The 20,550-nt window shown below is 46.5% G+C and overlaps 1 protein-coding gene across 10 annotated transcripts in view; it reads left to right on the forward strand.

Moving 5' to 3' along the window:
* The window catches only part of NFIA (nuclear factor I A), a 347,808-nt gene that overhangs the window by 224,681 nt on the left and 102,577 nt on the right, over positions 1–20,550 (forward strand). For 8 of the 10 annotated variants that reach the window (XM_064516274.1, XM_064516278.1, XM_064516273.1 and 5 more), the window contains one exon: positions 10,187–10,252. The exons of the other annotated variants lie outside the window; for them this stretch is intronic. In XM_064516274.1, coding sequence (XP_064372344.1) covers positions 10,187–10,252 — 66 coding nt within the window. The remainder of the gene's footprint in view (positions 1–10,186; positions 10,253–20,550) is intronic. 10 annotated transcript variants of the gene reach the window in all.

Genomic DNA, 20,550 nt, shown 5'->3' on the forward strand with positions numbered 1-20,550 from the left:
GCATGGCAGACTGTCCAAAATTATTTTGGTTTAGGCATATCACTGATAACTGGACCCATACTCTTTATCATTCTTTTACATTCATTAGTCACTCTGTAGTGTTTTTAACATTTTAAAACACTCATGCAATTCAAAGGAAAATAGATTTCAGCCAAAACGCCTTCAAAATTATCTTTTTTCCTTTGAGTTATTCAGCGATTTTTAACACTTCGTATGTTTGATGTTTTTTTCTTTAGTCTCAGCAAGGCAAAGTTTTTGCAGGCTTTGAATACACTAAAGATAGGAGTTTGATAGAAAAAATGTGAGGTAAACTGAACTTAACGTGAAAATGTTATCAGACGTAGTGTAAGGTGTAGCCAGCCAAAAAAACTGGCTATTTGCCTTCTGTGTAAAAGGTAATTTAAAAAAAATAATTTACAACAAAACTAATTAGCAGATATTCTAATGCAAGAAAATGTTGCTGTTAGTAAAGTTTCTTCAATATGCCAGAAAGCAGATGGTGGCAATGGAATAGCGTTTTCTTTTGCCAGCTTTTCTATATGCTTTCTAAACCTGCAAGAGCTTTTGCTATTCAGTATTCAAATTTCTGACACTCTATGATCTTTTTCATCTTAAAACAGAAATAGAAACTGAAACTTAAAAATGTAATCAAGTCAAGCTGTCTGCTCATCAGATCATAACCATGGCTTTAAAAGTTTGATTAAAATTTTGTCTACACAATATAGTTACAGGTTTTGAGAGCTCTGGGCTTTTTTGTTTTTAATTTTCTTCCTCAAAATTTAGTTCTTATGTACTAGGACCAAGTGAAAATGGACTTTAGGGTGTATTTTCAGAGTCAGTTGCTTCAAGCTTAATTTTTTTCAGTGTGTGAGGGGGAGGAAATCTTGCCTTTTATATACATATGCATATCAAGATATATATATATAAAAATATATATATATATATAAAATGCCCTACTATTTCATATATTTGTAATGATGCACTGTCCTTTGAGATGTAGATACAGTTCTACTTCTCCATTATTTATGGCCATTATACCTTAGATTTTGCTGTCGCTCGGTGCGGTGGCTCTGTACCGAGCCTGCAGGATGTTACTTCGCTACGAGTTTTAACTTCATCGTCTACTTGTGTGGCTTGGAAGCACAGCAGAAACACAGAACAAGTAGGCTGCCTACCAAAAAGCTGCTTTTTTTTCCTGCCCGTGTCTATCTTGTTGATGCCAACACGATACTGATGCAACAAAACACATCCTGATTTTTATGGTAATTCTCCGTTCTTCGCAGTCTACAATATTGTGAGAGTAGAAACATATCCCTGTAGCAGCAATCAGCGGCAATTCTTTGGGTGCAAAATCCTCTGACTTTCCTGAGGAAGGCTCTGGGCTGAGGGCAATATCTCTGCTATTATTTTCAGAAAAAAAGCAAGTGAGAGGAAGATAGATAGATTTTGGGGTGCTGAGCTGGTAGGTAGGGAAGAAAGGGAGCTATCGAGCAGTTTTTTCTGCTGCATGATTTTATATATGTATGTATTTTTGCCAGCAGTTTAATTTTGCATAAAGCTTAAGAAGACCTGAAATGGAAATTTTTCGCATGCCACGTTGAACTCCTCAGAGTGCACAGAACAAGGAAAAGACATCTGCCAGAAACGAAAAAAAATTGGCCACTACAACCAAATATGTACTTAACAGGGGCTGAAATGGGAGCCAAGAGGAAAGGTGTCAGGTACATCAAAATGAAAGAGAGCGGTGAAAACGGAGCTGCTAGCGGAGATCCATAGTAAAAAAATCAGTACCTACACTTGGTTCACATCGCCCCATCTGTAATTCGGTATTAATCTGTTATTGACAAACGCTATCCGAAATATTAGTTCACATTTCCTTTGTTCCTTTACCAAACGCATTTTTATTTGCAACATTATTGTTCTTTGTGTGAAACAGAATAGCTCTTAATATGAAAAACGGGCCCATTTCTTAGGACATTCCTTCTTTTCGAGTATTCTTTATTCTCTTTGATGTATAGGTTCCTACTCACATTTTACGTTAATCTTAGGAACATTTTACACCTGTCCTTTGGGAGAAGAGAGCTGCCTTAGAGGTTTTTTTGCTTTTTGCTGGCCGGTGGAGTCTGGGTTGGCTCTGGCTGCAGGGAGAGCTGAGCGAGCAAGAGGCACAGGTTGAAATACATGAACACACGGGTGGTCCCCAGAAGCAGCCAGGCTGCCAGCGCGATGCAGAAAAGAGGAGCTTTGGAAAGCAGTTGAGGAAGGCTGCGCTTCTTGTCAGGGAGCGCTGTTATTTGGCTTTTCGACGGAGGGCGGATCTGAGCGATGCTTCCTCGCCGTCCGCTCCGGCCGACCTGGAGAGCCTCCTTGGTGGTGACCTTGCCGCACGGCGCGTCTTGGCCGGAGCGGAGGTGCCGCGCCGCAAGCCATCGCGGGGGTCGTGCGGATAACGGATGAGAGCGGGCGCTGGCGGGAAGAGCCGGGGAATACGCAGCTCCCGGCCCCGGGTCCCAGAAGGATGAGTTTGTCACAATAAATAAATAACAAGGGATGCTGGGGGGATAGAGATTAATTGGGTGACTGTACTACAGCCAGTGGAGTCTCACCATATGGTGGACATAATCCTGCTTTGCTAATGTTGGTTTACTCACCAGTGTAAAATTGCAAAGGACCAGACCGGGAGACTTTTCCCAAACCTTCCAGATCTGTTAATCAGACAGCTTCATCTTCACTTGCCTTTGTACGTGGTACGAGGCGTTACAAAAAGAGCTTTTAGTCACCCTAAATGCTGTTGTTGTTGTCGTTGTTGCATTGAGATAGAAAATACTCCAGAGAGACAGGTGGAGATGGTTTAGTGTTCCTCAAAATGCTGTATAAACCAGGGGGAAGGAGAAGCAGCACCTGGGGGTGACCAGAAATCTCCCTTCTAGGTGACTTTGGACAAAGTGTTTTTCTAGGTAATGCAGTTAAAGGCTTCCTAAGCTAGCCTTGCCGCTGCCGTCGTAATGGAGGTATTGATGGGCATGATACTTCATTATTTAGAGCAGTGGCTTGAGGGATGAGCCTTTGGCTTCTCCGGCTTTCAGTGCCACCTCTGCAGGTAAATCACTTAACCTCCACGTGCCTCCTTTGTCCCTTCGTGAAGCGGGCACCGCTCCGCTCACCTTTCCCACAGAGGTGCTGTAAAGCTTAGTTTAATGTTAATAAGATGTTTTAATTTCCAGGATAAAAGGATGTTCTATAAATATACATTAGAAGTAATAATACTTTTAATGTATGCCATTATTTTATAACAGTGCTTTTCTAGTTTTAGAAATTTTTTATCGGTTCGAAATTATTACAGAACCCCTTTCTGTTAATTAAAGATTGACATTCGGGCAAAATCTGTTGAATCATTCCATAAATTTAGCTCTCCGTGTACGGAGCATGCCTGGATCCCCGCTCACCTGCACTTTGGGATCCTCAGCGCATCCCGTCGGCGTTTAACACAACTCCTGGATGCGTGTGCTCAGGACTTTGATAGCTTCCAAGCAGAAGGGTTCAGATATTTCAAAGCACTTGAGATTCGGGTAGCACGAAGCAATTTAAAATTATTGTACTGCAATTAATTTTAAATAACTGAGCACTGCATATGTCTAGAAACCCATACAGATCCAAATGGAAGCTCTCTAAAAATTGAAATGATTCAATAAATTTAAATCGCTTTGAAGAAATGGAGGCAAGCGCTGTAAATCTTTTTGTGAGGGGGATAGGCAAATTTTGTAGGAGTGAGTCTGAGGGTAGAAGCTCTAATTAGATTTTTTATTTTGGGGTTTATGATGGTGAAATGTAGGTTAATTTTTATTTCCCAGGGATACGAAGGCAGCTCTTGTTGATCCATATGGTTTCTTGTAGATCTTACATAGTCTGCCTTTTTTTTTATTTCCCAAGACTGCAGAAACTTAGCAGTCCAACTTTGCACATATTTTTTTTCCATTACAAATATCTTTCCCTCCAAACCTGTATAAAAAGACATGAGAAAAATATTGGTCCACAGCTAGAAAATGCCAAGTGTATTTTTAAACGCAGCTTAAAAAAAAAAATACCGCAAAATTAAATATCGTACAGCATGAAAACTGACGTTTTCTGGAGCGGGGCTGCTGCATGAATATGGATTTTGGCGTGTCCGAGTCCCCGGTTCGAGTCCGCCCCGCGTCCGCGCTCAGCACCGCGGGGTCCCGCCGCTCCGGCCGGCCCTGCGGACGCGTCGGGAGATGCTGCCCACCGCGGCGTGCGCGGGCCCCTCCTCGGGGTCTTCCTCGGGGCCTTACCTTACTTTTAGACAGTTGTCATTATCTTTGTCTAAAGGTCATGGCTAAATTGAATAAAAGGAAAGCTGTGTGTTCCTGTCGATGCACAATGGCAGTATTGACTTTCCTAATCCAGTTTGCTGAGGGGTGAGAGAATTAAATTAGATATCTAAGCGCAGAAATTGAGAGCCTTTGAAAACAAAGATAAGGAGACAGCCTGTATTTTCCTTTTCCTGGGAGCTCTGGGCTCAAGATTTTGCAGGTGTGTCATCTGATCCATGGCTTGCATCGATCAAAACTGTGCCAATGCATATTTAATTAGCAAGGGGACCCTGGATGCATTATGGCCATCATCCCTATATTGAATGGACTGTCAGACTTGGTGAATGCGTCCCCACCCCCCCGCCTCGTTGTTTGGGGAGCTTCTGCATTTTGTCTGAGCAGCTAAAAGTTTCTTTGTTTTTAGCTGGTGATGCATACAGCACCGCTGAGGAGAATACAAACAAGTGAAGTCCTAAAGTGTTTATTTTGTCTAGGAGAAAGGGCTGAACCAGTCCCCGTCCTCTGGGTAACGGGCTTTTGCATCTCTTGGAATCGAGGAGAAACACGGTTGCGTGATGTTTACTTTAAGAATATTTTATTATAACAAATAAAATCTGTGCCGGGGGATTTCTTAAGGAAGCCTTTGATGACGATTTGCATTAAGTCAAAATTAACGTTTGCAAAGGAATAAATAGAAAACGTTCCAGAAATGAATCAGTACGCAGGAATCAAAGGCTGTAAACTGTTTTAAAAGCAAACATTTAGGAGCGGATCAAGTCTGCAGCGCCGGGGAGCGGGCTCGGGGCGGCGGAGGTCCCCCGCCTTGGAGGCTCTCGCGCCATGGCAGTAAATCAGCGATGGGCTCGCGAGAACAAAGAAAGTCGATGTGAAACGAGCCCGTTTTGGTGCAGCTCCGGGGTCTCCCCGGCACGGCCGAGCTTCGCGGCCGCGTTATTTCGGCGGCGGAGGAGGAGGAGGAGGGCGGCGGGCTCAGCCCCAGCCCAGGCGGGCCGGCCGCCTGGTTGCTAGTCTCCTCGCGGGGCGGCTTAGGGGCGTCTTGCCGGTGGAGCGACAAGGAGGGGTTTTTTGCCACAAAAGTTTGGCGGCAAGGGCTCCTGGGAAAGGCATTTGCATCGCGCCCTCACAAAGGCCGGCTACTTCCTGGCGTGGACAAAGTGTTGCCTGATAAACAGACTTAACACACAAACGTCTGTCTGGAATAAACAACAGCAAGCTTTGATTTACATTTCCATTATCAACGATAATCTCTTTCCCAGTGTACAGGAATTAAGAGTCCTTGCCTTATTAAAAAAAAGCGCAGACCGGGCCGGCCTGGCGGTGCTTTTCCCGCTGGCTGGGGAGCCGCAGGGATGGCGCGGGCCGTGTCCGGGCACAAAATCGCAAAATAAAAGCACAGATCTGCTGCGGGCAGATCCGCGCGGGGCGGCGAGGTGGGTGATAACGGGGCGCTTTGAACATCCTGCAAAAAGTTGACCTGAAAGCAGTGCCTAGCGAGGCAGAGACCCGGGCCTGCCTTAAAAGAAACGGCAGTAGCCACCAAATATCCATCATTAATAACTAGCTTGCGTGAAGCGATGCATATGTGTTTATATTATAACGTATAATGAAGGGAAAGAAAGTGTAAAAAAGCCTCGGTCCCATTGCTGGTTTCTGTTTGTAAATCCCTTAAGCTCAGCACATACGGTTGTATATAAAGTAGCATGATTTAGGTTTTTTTTTTTTTAACATATATAAATCTTTGGTAGAATCCATACCCAAAATTACGGATGAAAAATTTATTGCATGAACACAACCCAGGCATATGAATATTTTATTACAAATAGGGCTCTGAAACTTGAACAAAATATGTCAGTTTGTTAGGCGGTATTTCCCCCTAAAACGTGATGCAAATGGAGGATTGAACGGGTGCCTTTTCCCGGGGCGCTGGGCTGGCGAGGCAGCCTCGCAGGGCGGCGGGTTCCCGCGCCGCGCCGGCATCGCCGTGCCCGTTTGGATGCGTTTTCCCGGGAAAGAGCCGCTGCCGGCGGGCTGGGCGCCGTCCTGCCGGCACTGACCCCGGTGCCGAGAAGCCCCCGGGGATGCCGAGCAACGACCGGCGCGGCCGGTCCCCCCGGGCCTCGGCCACCCGCTTTCCCGGGAGGTTCACCCTTCCCGCGCGCCCGTCCGGAGCGAGAGGATAAAATAGGAAGGAGAGAATAAAACAGCTTCAACGGTCTTGTTGTCGCGTTTCCCCGTGATTCCCGTCATACTAGATCCGGCCAAGCGCCTGTTGTCCGGTGACCTGGGCTCAAGCATATTTCCGCACGCCGACTTTAGCGAGTTGAGGGTTAAAAATCCCAACCACTAACTTTCTTCCACTAAAAAAGCTCCCAAATAAAACCCATTGTGCTATTCAAGGTTAAGCTTCCTTAAATATAAAACTAGATTCCTTGGTGATTTTTTTTTCTTTTTTTTTTAAATCAGCAATCTTAATAGTGGTTCCTCACTATAATATTTCCAACTCCATCTGAAATCATTTAAATCCTCCCCTTAATAACATGCACTTTATTGTAATATACAGATTCCTTGGCTTCCTACCAGCCTTAGCTTAAGGCACCAATGAAACCCGTTGCCGCAGGGGGCCGTGGATTCAAGAGGGGCTCGCATCTACTGTATATTTTGTTTTGTATGTTTTCCAATGGCTCTAATTATTGCAGGTGGTAGAATTTAACTGGCAGTGGTGCTGCTAAAGAAAATAGGCATAAAGTGTATACTGTTTTGCAGAGAGGCTATCAAATATATAGAAAAGAGAAAATCAAATGAATTGTTAAACTGCTCTATAGTAAGTGATTTTATTGATTTAATGCAAATGCTTATGAAAACGATCTTCCATTTATATCAATTATGTATGGGCAAAAATTAATTTATTCCTCTGGTCACCTGTTTGGCTGACTGACTCAGCAGGACAGACGTTCCCCCCTCCCCTCGCAGCAGAGCCCACAAACCACGAAACGCTCAGAAAACGGGAATTTTAAAGTTTGTGCATGTGCAAAACCAAACACAGCCCCCCCCCGAACAGAGTTATTGCCAAGCGCTGCGAAAGCCGGGCGCGAGCTGGGGCGGGGGAGCGAGGCTCCGCCGTCCTAGGCGAGCCCGTAAAACACAACGGCTCCGGTTTTGCCAATCCCTTCACCATGTGGCGGCACATTTATATGTACCGGCTCATCTGCGGCATCTGAATAAAATCAGGGAAGGAAAATTCTGCATATAAACATTTTGGCTAAGTGCCTCAACGGCGGGCTCTTATCTGGGGTTTCCACGAGATGCCACCTTGCATAACAATGCGCGGCAGGCGCTTGCCCGGGACGCGCTGCTCTGCCACGGCATGTATTTTTTAAATTCTGCCTCTTCCTGCACTTTACTGCCCCGTAGCACCCCGTGAAGAATACTGCTTAAAGCTTTTGTTGTCATTTTCTTAAATTATTGTTTGATTCCAGCCAAAGGGATGGGTTAAGAAAAGCAGAATTAAGCAAAAAAGCCTTGCAGTAGCCAGAGTAATAAAGCAGAAAGTTAAGATGCAGCGTGCAGACGAGTGCCCCGCGCTCCGGCGTCGCAAGAGCAGCGCTAAACCCGAACAAAAGTACTTTGTTTCGCAGAGGCCGGAGCGGCTGCGAGGGCCGCGCTGGGGCTGCAGAGCCCCGCCGGGAGCCGCGGTGGCACGGCGGGGCCGGGAGCTCGGCTCGGCGCACAGCCCGCTGCCTGCCGCACCGCCTGGCTGGAGGTTTTTAAAGGAAAACATGGCCTGAGTCACATATTTACACAGCAACTTTGTAAAATCGCTGTATTTTTTATGGCGTTCTGACTCTACTTTAATCATAAAGGCCAAACGCTGATTGAACCATCGCTTGCTGGAGGAAAACAAAAGCCCCCAAAAGAAGCGCAAGCTTAGTGCATGCCCTGTAAAATGAAATACACTGAATGCCGACTTTGACTGTGGACTGCGTATTTTACCTTTGCAATATTTTACCGTTCTTTCTACCTCTGTGGCCCTGGAAACATGCAAGTTCCTGCCAAAATCGGGTGTCCAGAATATAACAGCACTGTGCACATCACCCCGTAGGCTATCTGCTCTCGCTGATTCGAGCTTTGATTAAAGATAGCCTGCAAGACCAACATTTAAAATAAAACTAGAGAAGTGAGAATAATTTTTTTCATTTAGCTTGACTGGAGAAATTATTAAAATAATAAATGTAAAAGCAAACAGATTTCGGAGACATTGGGAACTATGTCGTCAATGTTTTAGCAGAATTTCATTGATTTTAAATAGAAATATCTTACCTGAAGCTTTCCTTGCTAAATATTTTGAGTGTTTATATTCTGAAATTTATCAAAATTTGTTCGGGGAGCACTTTTTTTTTTACTTGTAGTTTTTAATTTATACAAGATTGTCCTCTAAGCTTCTGAATGATACCTAATGCATACAGTCAGCAGGTAAAAAAAAATTTGAATATTTAAAATAGGCATTTTCTTTATAGTGCTCGGCGGTAATTAAAATCTTCATTTGCTTAAAAGCAAGGAACCTTTTTAAAGCAATAAATTAGCATTGCTTGACCCAAGGTCACTAGTAGTACTGCTTCTTCCAGCGCTATTAATACCTTGAAGAAAAAGAAGGGGTGGTGTTATCACTCTATTGCAAGAGAAGTAAGATTTTCAATTTAATCACAGTTAAGTGTCATGACCTTTTGATCTCGCATTGACTTCTCCCTGAAATGTGGTTAGATTTCAGACAGCTAATTCTCAACTCCGCAAAGTCAAGGTGAAGGCACGTAGGTTTGTCACGAATGTCGGTGGTTTTGATGCAGGAACAAATGGTTTCATTTCCTAAGTTTTGTTTCACTGCAGAAACTTTTTTTAGAGGATAAAGTGATTGCAGAACAATTTTAAAAACCTGGTGAACTCTTTTATCCTTTTTTAACATAAATGAAGGAAACAATAATTTGAGATTCTTTTGAAAAAATATTTTGCCGAGTGTGTAAAGGGCTTTTTTTTCCCAGTTGGTAGCATTAGAAACAATTAGGAAGGAAAATACTGTTTGCCTAAACTTTACGCTAAGAACAATTTTTGAACCAAAGAGCGCTCTTAACATAAAATAGAGTTAATACAGTCTAAAAAATGCAACCCCCTCACATCTACAGATATTCTTTGATGGATCTTTTCATTGTTTTAGGCAAGTATGTTGTGTTTGTTGGAGACTCCTAGCTGTGAGTTTGTGGAAGTCAGTGTTTGTGCAAGCCCTGAAGCGGGTCATCCCGTCGCTGGTCTCGCTTTGCAGGGGCGATGCCGTCCCTTTCGGCGGTGGCGTAGCGCTGCGGCCGCCGCGGAAGCACCACCAAAATCGGCTCTTGCATCAGTTTTGCAGATTTTCAGAAATGTGTAGACAGCAATCTCCACAACTTCGTAGCGTTGCTTAGCTACCTTTATATGCTAGCTCGGAAATATGTTTGGAGACTTTACTATGTGTTGGATTAAGGCTCTGGTTTGTATACAACATAGAGGCTGCATTATAAAAAGACATGTAGGAAGGTAGTTTAAATATGCCTTCTCTAAAAAGAAGGATTCTCAAAGCCTAATTTATGCTAATACACACACCAAGCACCCCACGTAGTGCCGTACACAAGATTCCCCTTTTTTTCCAGCAAAAATATTACCTAGGCACGGGACTTTTGCATTATCATGTCCTAGTGCAACATTCCTGTCCTTAGTTTGTACTCTCAGCCTTTTGAGGAAGTCTGGCGCCTCTGATCTATTTTCCATAGCAGACCCTGTAATTTTTGGCTGTATTTTATGTTTTTCAGATTCAAGTCAATCTGAAAGTCCCAGCCAGCCAAGTGAAGCTGATATTAAGGACCAGCCAGAAAATGGTAAGTTCTTACCTGCTGCTCCTGCTTCGGAATATTAAAACAGCCCATATTTATCAAGTTTTTTTTCCCTATGTCTAGTATAAAAGGATTATTCAGGATAACTGACATGAGGTAGCTGCAAATAAATTGTGTACTCCCCTCGCAGTTAAAATGCTACTGTTTCACTACACAAAGGTAGCATTTCTCCAGTCCTGGCGAGACACCTTTTTTCCTTAAAAAAATTATTTTAATTAGGGAGATGCCATGACAGAGCCTGCTGTATGCAACCCTTATCCTTACTCCTCCGTAGCAAAGGCTTTCAGGCCCTGGGCCGTGAGTCATGACCCCCTAGGGGTGTGTAGTTCATCGCTTTCATTTTTATCTATGTGCTTTTAACTTCATTTTGTTTATTGATGCTCGCGCGTGACACGCAGAAGTACCGAACTTTCAGTGCGTCGCCAGCTCATCATTTTAGAGTGCAGGATCTCGGCGAGTCCCGGGAAACAAAATGGTTGCTTTGAAATATGCTTCTGCAGACCCGTCCTCCGCTGCAAAAATCTGCCACGCAAAACCAAGCAGCCGCACTCCCAAACAGTACAGCTTCAGGGCAGGACCGCACACCTGTAAACACACCGGCTGCTCACGCGGGCACCCGCTGATACAGGTGCTCCCAGCGTTGTCTGTATTTTTATCGACGTGTTTTAAAGGTTGTAGATACTATGGGTAAGCAGTGCAGGGAGGCTCAGCGATGGCTTCTCGCTTCTTTTTCTCCCTGCGCTTCCAGTAGCGTTGCTCCTGGCGGCAGCCGCTCGGTCTTGTTTGGAAGTAGCGACGGGACTGTGGATGTCTGGGGATGCTAATATTCTCTGAACTGGGATGGCTTTAAATTAGGAGCAATAGCTTTCAGGGAGTCAATCGCTTCCATTGTGAAACAGCCTGAAAAAAATAATTCAATAGTAGCAAGTTTCTGTTGGGACTGTATGTGGAAGGACAGGCACGCGTGCAAGGGGACCGCTTCCCTTCCTTTTTCAGGTTAAATAAGGAAGACCTCAGCAATTTCTGTTGGTCCATCAGCAACTGAGTTTTCTTTTACTAGTCATATTTAGGACTTAGAAATAGCAGCTCCCAAAGTGACACTAACTAACTAACTCTTACTAATAGTTTTTTTTTACCTTTTTATCCATAAGCAGATTTTTTTATAAGGCATAAATGGAGGTAGGGGGACACACTGTACTGGGGACTACCGTACATACACAGAAAAGAAGAGTTTGCTTGGAGGGTTTATGTCTCAAAAACCTGCGTCATTTTGGGGACATTTAGATCTGTCTCACGTAGAAATATTGTATATATAATAATAGAATTGCGATAGCCCTTTTGCAAATCCGCTGACTGCTCTTGCCTCAGCCCTTTGCAGCGGGTCCCTACAGCGGTTAGCGTGCTGAGCGGGTGTTTGGAGGACTTTACCGGTAACCGAACAAGCTGCAAGCGAGCAAGAGGCTGCAGGGCTGCGTTCAGGTCTGCACTGCATCAGCATCAGGGTGCAAAGGGCAAACAGAATTACGGGAAGAAGTTCAGGTGCATCAAAAGCTTAAAAATACGAGCTTACATTGTAGGACGTACAACACAGGTCTCGTTGGCCTGATAAGATTTTGGCTTTGGGGGTTCCTGTATTTTCTTTCCACTGAAATATGAACGGTTTCATATTTTGAGGGATTTTGTTCGGCTCATCTCCAGACGTATCGCCTTAAAACATTTTTGTTGTTCCCGAAAGGCAGAGCCTAATTTCTCTTATCAATCCTGTTCACAGAAATTCTAATTTGTAGCCAAAGGATTGTGAGGTTAAGAGAAGAATTGACTAAACTGTGATTTTTGTTCTGCCAATTCTGATAATTTTTTTGTGTGCGGAATATGTTGCCTGTGTTCATTAAATCATATTTTAAGTTAGAATTTATTAGGCACCAAGCATGTTGTTGCTTCATGTTTAGATAATATTCTTTCACCACTATCACACCACAGATCTTCTTACCCTGCAGTGTCTGAGCCTTAAGGAAGCCCAGCATTCAGCAACCACCCCAAAAAGCAGCAGTGTCAGGGTTTAATAATGGAAAATCTGTAAAAGCCCAGTGCAGTGAAATATCTCTGATTTTGGAGCCTTAGTCTTCCATGTAAAACAAGCTCTTAATGAATTCCTGGAACTTTGCTGGTGACATGTTAAGGGTAAGGGTTTTTTTAATAGACAGGAAAAGGATTTTTCTTTCTCTCAGCTTTACTAAAGGGTGCTTTTCCCCCAGCACAGCAGAGTCCTTCTGCCCGAGCGGGCACCTTCGGCAGAGCCGTGCGGGAGCCCCTCCGCCGCGGCGGCACGCACGTGCTGCTGGCCCGCGCGGGGCTGCTCCCCGGGGCCGCCGCCGAGCTCGTCCGCGGCACACGCAGCCCCCAGCTCGCCGCTAGCCCAGCCCGTAGATCAACACAGATCTGCAGCTCTTATCTCCCGAACGTGAGCATGAAAGCAAAACTGCAGGCTTTAGAAAATGAAAAACTGCACGCACAGAAACGGACACAATAAATCATATTAACTGCGTTGTTCTACACTTGCTGTAGACCCACTTGCGCAGGGCCTGATCCAAATCCCTCCGGAGGCGATGGGAGCCTCGTAATTGATTTTACCGAGAGTGGGAATGAGCCCACACAGAGAGGAATTTTTTAAAAATCAAAGAAAAATAGCGTTGTGAATAATCTTATTCCCACTACTGCCAGCAGCAGAATGACCAGATTGAGGGCAGGTTGGGAAGCGTTTTGCATGTGTTTCTGAAAGGCACAAAGAAGGGTATCGATTAAGTACTACCTTTTACATGCATGCATTCCTTCATTTTAAAAAAATAAATCTTTAAAGGCCTTGTGAGGGTTATACAGCCTCTCTACTTGCCTGTTAATATCCTTTCTGTTCCACTCCATAAATTCTAGAGCTATTTATTATACACATATATTTTGCATACCTTGAGTAATGTAGGTTCAAAAGGGTCAACTATACAGCCCTGAAAAAGAAGGCCTCCTACTACAGGTTTTAATTCATCATTTTAAATTGTATGTGTTATTTAGGAAAACTTGTGTGTCTAACCTTCATTAAAGGGAAGTGCAGGGGGGAAAAAAAGCTTGTATTTTTTAGAGCCACCCCTTTCTTCTAGGGGCTTCACAGTTGTGTTTGCTGGAGCAGAATCATCACAGACAGAAAAGATTCTGGCACCTTCGGCTCTCGGTGGCGGCTTGGACACCAGCTCCAGCCTTTTCTTTGGCCGTCATTAAGCCAAAAGAGGTTTCAGGCAGTCGCTTAGCTGGTCCCTCTTGCAAGAATTTGCAGAAGCATTAAGAATATTTTTTTTCCCAGACAGCACCGTGGCCACGAAAAGACAAACGTGCAGGCAAGGCAGGGCTTATTCATGCATGCGTGGTCCAAACGTCTTGGCCCAGAACCGGAGGAAGAGTGGGCATGTGCCGTGCCCGGCGCTGCTGCTCCCGGTTAACCTGGGAGAGCTGCTCCGGGAGAGCAAGGAAACCCCGCGTTTGCCTGTTTGCTGCGTGGGCGAGATGTGCAGGAGTGATGTTGAAAGAGGCCAGCAACTTTATTTGAAAGGCACGAGCATGTTCTGATATTTCGCTTGAATTAGGTTTTTCCTGACCAGCTGGGTGGAATACCCGTGTGGAAAATTCCCCACTTTTGTAGTTGCCTAATGGTATGTAAAAGCTTCGTTTCAGTTGGCACTGCGAACTGATTTTGCAATTCACACAATCAAAAAAAAAAAGCTTATTGATTTTAAAAGCTTGTTAAATGCACTGGGTGGTGGGGGGGTTGGTTGTTTGTTTTGGGGGCTTTTTTACCTAGTTTTCGGTGAATTGAGCCTGATAAAAGGCTGGTCCGGCATAGTGGCCTGCCTGCCGCCTGCCCGGGGACCGAGAGCAGCTGAACCCCCGGCTCGGCACGGCCATGGGCTCTCTTTAGGGCTTTTCTCTTTCTTTCTTTCTTCCTTCCTTCCTTTCTTTCTTTCTTTCTTTCAGTTGTCCACATGGCTCCTGGATAGGCTTTCTTTTTGTAAGTAGGATTATTTTAAACTTTTGGAGGAGAACTTTTCAGTCTTTCTGTCTGCAAAATGGGGCTGTCTGTGATTCTAGCTGTCGGAGATTCGCTGAATATTAAAAGCCAAGTCCTGCTCTGCTTCGGTAGGGTTTTAAGCCTGGAGAAAGGCAAAGAGGGTGCAACACAAACAGGTTAGTAACGGTGGCACAGCGCTGCATCACTGCACGGGTGTCCGACGTCCATCAGGCGATGCTCGTGCTGGTGCGGTGGCCCCGGCACGTTGACGACGGCAGCGTGAAGGTGCGCGTGAAGCGCGCGGGGCAGAGCAGCAGCGCGCTGTGCGTTTTCTGCAGACCGGTGGTGTTTCCTGAGCCTGTGCTGCTGTGACTTGATGACTCCGAGTTTGCAGCCACCACTTCAATTGCAGATTAGCAAATTCTTCGTAAAGAAGTTGGTAAATTCTCCCATTTCAAGCGAGCAAGACAGAGTTCGTTATTACAGCTGATTGCAAACGTGTGCCAAATTCACCGCTCAAACAATTTCTGAGGAGGGAGAGCCATTTATCTAAAAAATAAAAATGTTTAATGCCCAAACCAAATGCTTTTTTGTTTTAATGTATTCTTGCTGCTTTGAGCTGCAAGTACCTTAACAGCACGGCAGGAAATGAAAGGCACATTGTTCTTTGTAACATTAAAAAAAAAAAGAAAAAAGAAAAACAATGATGTACCGTAACTCACAGAACTCGTTTTTCAACCCTGCAGTAATTACACCGGACTTGTAAATATCATCTGTGAATTCTTTGCTTAAGTAGGGCTGGACTTGGGTGTTAAACCTTAAAAAAAAAAAAGCTTTAAGTGTATACTCACTTTTCCATGCTTAAAACATAAAGGAAGCAAGGAAGCCCTGGTCCTCAAGCTGCAGGGGAAAGAGAAGGCAATATTGGGAATATATGAAAGAAGAACCAACTTCTTCTCTAGACGAGGCTGGTCATGGCAGACCTCGTGCGGCTTAGGCTGCAAGGAAGGAGAGGATTATGTGTAACCTGGCAAAATGCAGAAGCGCCTTGTGGAACCACGTCTCTGTCTTAACCAACAGGCTACAGAGCCCAACACCTTTTTGCCTGTTCTCCTCCTGGTCCCACGTATCTGGCATTCGTGTTTTATGCTTCAGCTAACGGGAGCGGGGGCTTGCCTGGCCTGGGGTTAGGCACTCTTCTGACATGCAAATTTTGGTGTTTAAAGTTGAGATGAACTGAAAGCCCAACTATGCTTTGTGGGTTTCCCCACCACTCAACTACATTATAAATTAAATGGTAGGTGAGAGACCTCTAATTCTTTCCACAGCCAAGTTTTTAACTAGTAAAAAGTTATTTCCTTCTGAGGCCGTTTCATGCTCTCAGGTCATGGTTGGTATCCAGTCTCCACTAGTTCAGGTGGAGGTTAGACGTCTCCCTCTCCCTCTGAGCTGTGATAGACCTTGATGCCAACCACCTTTATGCTTAATCCCCAGGGAGGTGCCGCAAGTGCTGCAAGACGGTGTCTGTGGGTGCCCGTAGGGTCAGCTGCCCTTGGACAGCAGCAGGTCCAGGCCATTCCCTCAATGTCGGTCCTTTAATTTCCACCCGCCGAGGGCAGGGGCTTGCGCGGTGTTTCTGAACACACAATAAAACCGGTGCTGGTAGAAAGGATGTCGTCTCAGGTGACTGACGTTGTGAAACACCTCGTTTACAGCAGATAACCAAGCACCGCGGAGAAAGTTTTCTATCGGTGATAGCTGCAAACAGGGTAATACAGTAACGGCAGTTTTTATTAGTGTTCTTGCTTATCGGATCATTTGCATTGCAATCCTGCAAACGCAGGAAGACCCTCCTCTCTTGTTTACCGAGTAGCGCTGGAGAGCCATCGTAGCCTGAGGGACTGAGCTAAAATTAACTTTGCTTCAGAAAAAGCTTTTAAAAAAAAAGCCCTTAGCATTTTCAGCAAGGAATCTCATAGCTGGCGACGGAGTCCCAACTCCCGGTGATGTCAGCTTGTTTGCACCTTCGTAACATGCCAGGACCAAATTCTGAATGGATTTGCACCTTTGGAGATGACGCTGGCTGCTGGGAACAGCAGCCTGGAGCCTTGTCCAGGCGCGAAAGCCACGGCCGAGCAGGGGAGCCTCGGCGGGGCTGCTCTCGCCTCCCTGCCTACGGGCTGCCCAGGCCGGGCCCTGTCACCCCGGCAGGACGGATGAGCCGGCGAAGGTTTGGCTCGGTCCAGCCCGTATCTCCTCATGCCCCGGGAGATGCTGCTTGCAGTTAGTCGTGGGAGCCTGCATTTCGCAAGGAAACAAAAGCAGATACATCTGGTTGTAAAATTAACTTCTGTGTAATTTAGTCCTGCATTTTTTTTCATCTTATTTAATTTCAGATAGATTCCAACAAGAGCTAGAAATACAGTATTTTAATCATAATAGCCCAGAACTGAAACTTTGCTGCATTCAGCTCTACTTCCCAGACAGTTTCATGGCTCTCGTGGAGAAGTGTCGGAATAATTAGTAACGAAAACACGATTTTTTTCCTCCCTTACCATATTTTCACTGAGATTCGTGCTGGAAGTGGAGCGCTTTCGTGGCCCAGATTGTAAGGCACCGCTGCCGCTGCTGCAGGCTTTCACGGGTGCTCCGCTGCGGCCGGCGTTGCGCCGGCTTATCGGGGGCCGGCACGCCGCTGCGGAGACCCCGCGACGGCAGCGGTGCGGGGTGTTGCCTGTCAGTCCATCGAGATAGCGGTAGTCAGTCCGGGTCAGCCTCCGCCGGGGCCGAGCGCGGAGCCTGTCTCGCCGGTGACCCGCAGGGGTTGAGGCCCGTGGATTGACAGAGGACTCCGGTTTTCGCTGCTGCCAACCATTAACCTTCGCAGGCAGAGCGTTCCCACAAAAAATCCGTCCAAGGCAAGTATGACAGGAGATATTCAAAGCATGAAATGAATGCTTATAGCATGACAAAGCAGCGCCTGAAAGACATGAACCGTTCATTACGCTTGGAGTGGCGGAATGCAGCAAAGGAAAAGCGAAGAATGCGGCCGCAGTATATGTTTTTATTTCGCCATATGTGTGTACAGGAAAAAGGCAGTGAACCTTTCCAGTGGATAAGGTGCATAAATACAGCTGCAATTATTCTAAGTCATTGCAAAATGTATTTATATGCTGTTGCTATGTTCCGTTCCTCGCCGCGTATATTTATCCACCAGATAAGAGTAAGGGCCGTCTAGAGGGCAGCTCGGAAACGGGCTGGCCGGGAGCCCCCCCTTAGGAAACGCTGGCTGCGGGGCCGCGGCACCGTGGGGCTGGCCACCGCGGCGAGGGGGCTCGCTCCTGGTCCGGGCCTCGCCTGCCCTTTCGGCCCGGCCAAGCAGGGAGCTCACTGACGGGAGGAGGCAGAATAGGTGATGCCAAGGCCGAACTAGCGAAACAGCCCCCCCAACCCCATCCGTTTGTTGTCGGATGTAAGAATTTCCTAATGCCTGTAATGTAAGACAAAGGGAAAATTTTACTTGCGGGAAAATTACCTTCCACAATAACCAAGAAAAAAAACCCCGCAGAACGCCCACACCGAAGCAGCGTGATCCGAAATGTGAACTTTTTACGCCTCCCCAACCTTTAGGTTAGGCTTCCAACCAAGGGCTCTTTTATTATCAACATGATATACCCTTGACATAATTTGGCGCAGTAAAGCTTCTTCTGCTGAACTCGTGCTTTCATTTACTAGATCTGATGAAAGTTCTGTGAACCACAGTAAAATGTGATAATTAGTAGTTTAATTCTTTTAGGGTGTGCGTATTAATTGAAAAGGCTTGAACTATAAATACAGGGCCTGTGGATAAAAGCACACTCTGAAATCAGTCGCTTATCCGAAGTATTCATTACTTGACGTCTATTTCGGTAGCGTCTCTTTGCCGCGGTGCCAGTCGGCTGCTGAAGCGGAGGGGAGTTCGGCGCGCGGAGGTCGGGACAGCAAAACCCAGCCCGGCTCGGTGCTGCTCTCGTGCTCTGGAGCTGTACTCTGCAGATCAGTTAGTAAAACACTGGCTCTTTTTGGATAAAAGCCGCAGGAGATAGAAGGGGCTGAAGGCAGAGTTTCCGGGCTGGTCCGCTCCCGTGTGAGGTGGAGGAGAGCACGTTCCTCCTGCTCAACAAGCCCACCCGGAGCATCCGAGGTCCTCCGCAGTTGGAGTCCGAGCCAGCCTGGCTCTTTATAACAAACCGTAATTTTCCCCCTGCTTACACAATTATCCTTAGTCATATCTAGGACCATCAACGCCTAATCCAGAAGCCTCTGCTACTTCAGCCAGAGGTGCCGATGTTGGAGGGTGCCGGGCACCGCTGGCGAGAGCTGCCGTGTCCCGACTCCCTGCCCGAAGCAGGAGCTCTTCTAGTGACTCTAGGCCTTTCCAGTCTATACAGTCACTGTGCAAATGTATGTCGTTATTTCACGCCTTCCTCTGCTTTCTCTGGGTAGTGTGGTGACTGGATGATTTATACCTGTTTTAACACGTACAGGCTGATTCTCGTTCAAAGGGATCCCAACCTTTGTGCTCATATATGGTTTGTACCTTCAAAAAAGCCCTGTGTGCGTATGCTGCAGATGCATGGGTTAATCAGGTGGTTTCCAAGTAGCCTTAATTATGTAAATCTTAAGTTGCGTACAGGAGCAAACACATCTGCGTGAAGAATGTGCTTACAGCAGCCTCGGAGACGGCCCCTTGCAGTGCAGGGCTCCTGGAGGGGAGACTGGGAGCTCGGTTTCTGCTGCTGTGAAGGAAGGACCCTTGCGTGAGACTAGTCTCCCGGGAAGAGCCTAGTCTCTTCTATGGCTGATCCGGTACTACTTTTTAAATGCACAAGTTGCTAGGCGGGGAGCAGAGAGAAAGTTTAGGGTGATTCTCACAGCACTGCACGAATAACCCCCCCCCCCCCCCCCCCGAAGCCTGGCTGTAGTGTGAGTGAGATGGAAAAATACCAGCTCCGTTTCTTGGAAAGTGAGAAGGAGACTTTTATTTGCAATGGTTCACAAATATTTTCCCAGGAGCGACGCAGCGAGCGTGGCCGGAGGGGCAGGAGGAAGGTGAGGCGGGCAAGCCGGGCGTGCAGAGAGCCCTCCCGCAGCTCCGCCGTTGCTGTCCCACCCGCACAGGGCACCGCGAGGTGCTCGCGGCAGCTCGCCTTACTCATTTCTGCTCTTCTCTCTCTTATCAGTGCGGGATCTTCCGTCGTGTAACTTTTTCTCAGGGCTGTGGTAGTGTCCTGGCAGGTTTTGGCTGTGGGGTGGTCGGAAGGTGCCAGCGGCTTGAAGGTGCTGCACACTCTGTACACGTCTTCTGCCCGAAATTTTTTTGCTAAGCACTGTTGCAGCTGAAGAAATTGCTGAAGCTGGACAGTTGGGAGTTACTGCTGAGTATGTGCTGTAAACTATATCATCCCTCCGCCGTCTCCCCATCTCCCCCGTGCCGCTGAACCCACATGATTTATAAAATGCCTGAACATTCTTGAGCGAGTTCACACTATCACCTCCAGGCACTGCGCGGAGGGGATGGGAAACACAGATCTGATAGCTGGTGTTTTTCTCAGAAAGAAAAAAACGGCTGATTAAATTTAAAGGAGAAAAGCTTCCTGCTATGAGTTGGAGTAAATCTGCAGTCAGTGTAGCACTTTCTAGTGAACAAGAGATGTACGTGGTTATAGTGTTTTTTTATTATTACACACTGCCATTGTTTTCCATTTTCATACGTTTCAATTAATCTAATCATCTTAGAGTGTCTCTCGCTTATGTGCCTAATCAACCTCCCGTCCTCCCTCACTCCTACTTGAAGCAAGGAGATCTTCTGCAAGACACGGTCTGGTATGAGGAGCCCGCGGCTCGCTCCTGTCACTGGCGAAAGGAGGCACAGGAGAAAGACAGGGCTGCTGCAAGGCATCCAGATCTCCTCTCCTCTCCCTCTCTCGCCTGTGCAGAACGCATGGCTTGCCTCCCAGCCCCCGGCCGCCTTCGCCCTGCCCCTGCCCCGGGCTGCTGCAGCGCCGGGCTGCCAAGGGGGAAGTGACACTCGTGGTGCAATGTCTCACCGGCCGAGCCAGGGTAAGGGCTGGCCCTTTGCTGTGCGGTCACCCGGGCAGCCACAGGAGCAGCCCTTAGCCAGGCAGAGGGGGTAAATCTGGATGTCGACACCATCTTTCAGACTACGGCGGGCCAAATTCTTTGCTGGCAT

This window comes from Dromaius novaehollandiae, chromosome 8 (genome assembly GCF_036370855.1).
Source record: "Dromaius novaehollandiae isolate bDroNov1 chromosome 8, bDroNov1.hap1, whole genome shotgun sequence".
Classification (NCBI taxonomy): Eukaryota; Metazoa; Chordata; class Aves; order Casuariiformes; family Dromaiidae; genus Dromaius; species Dromaius novaehollandiae.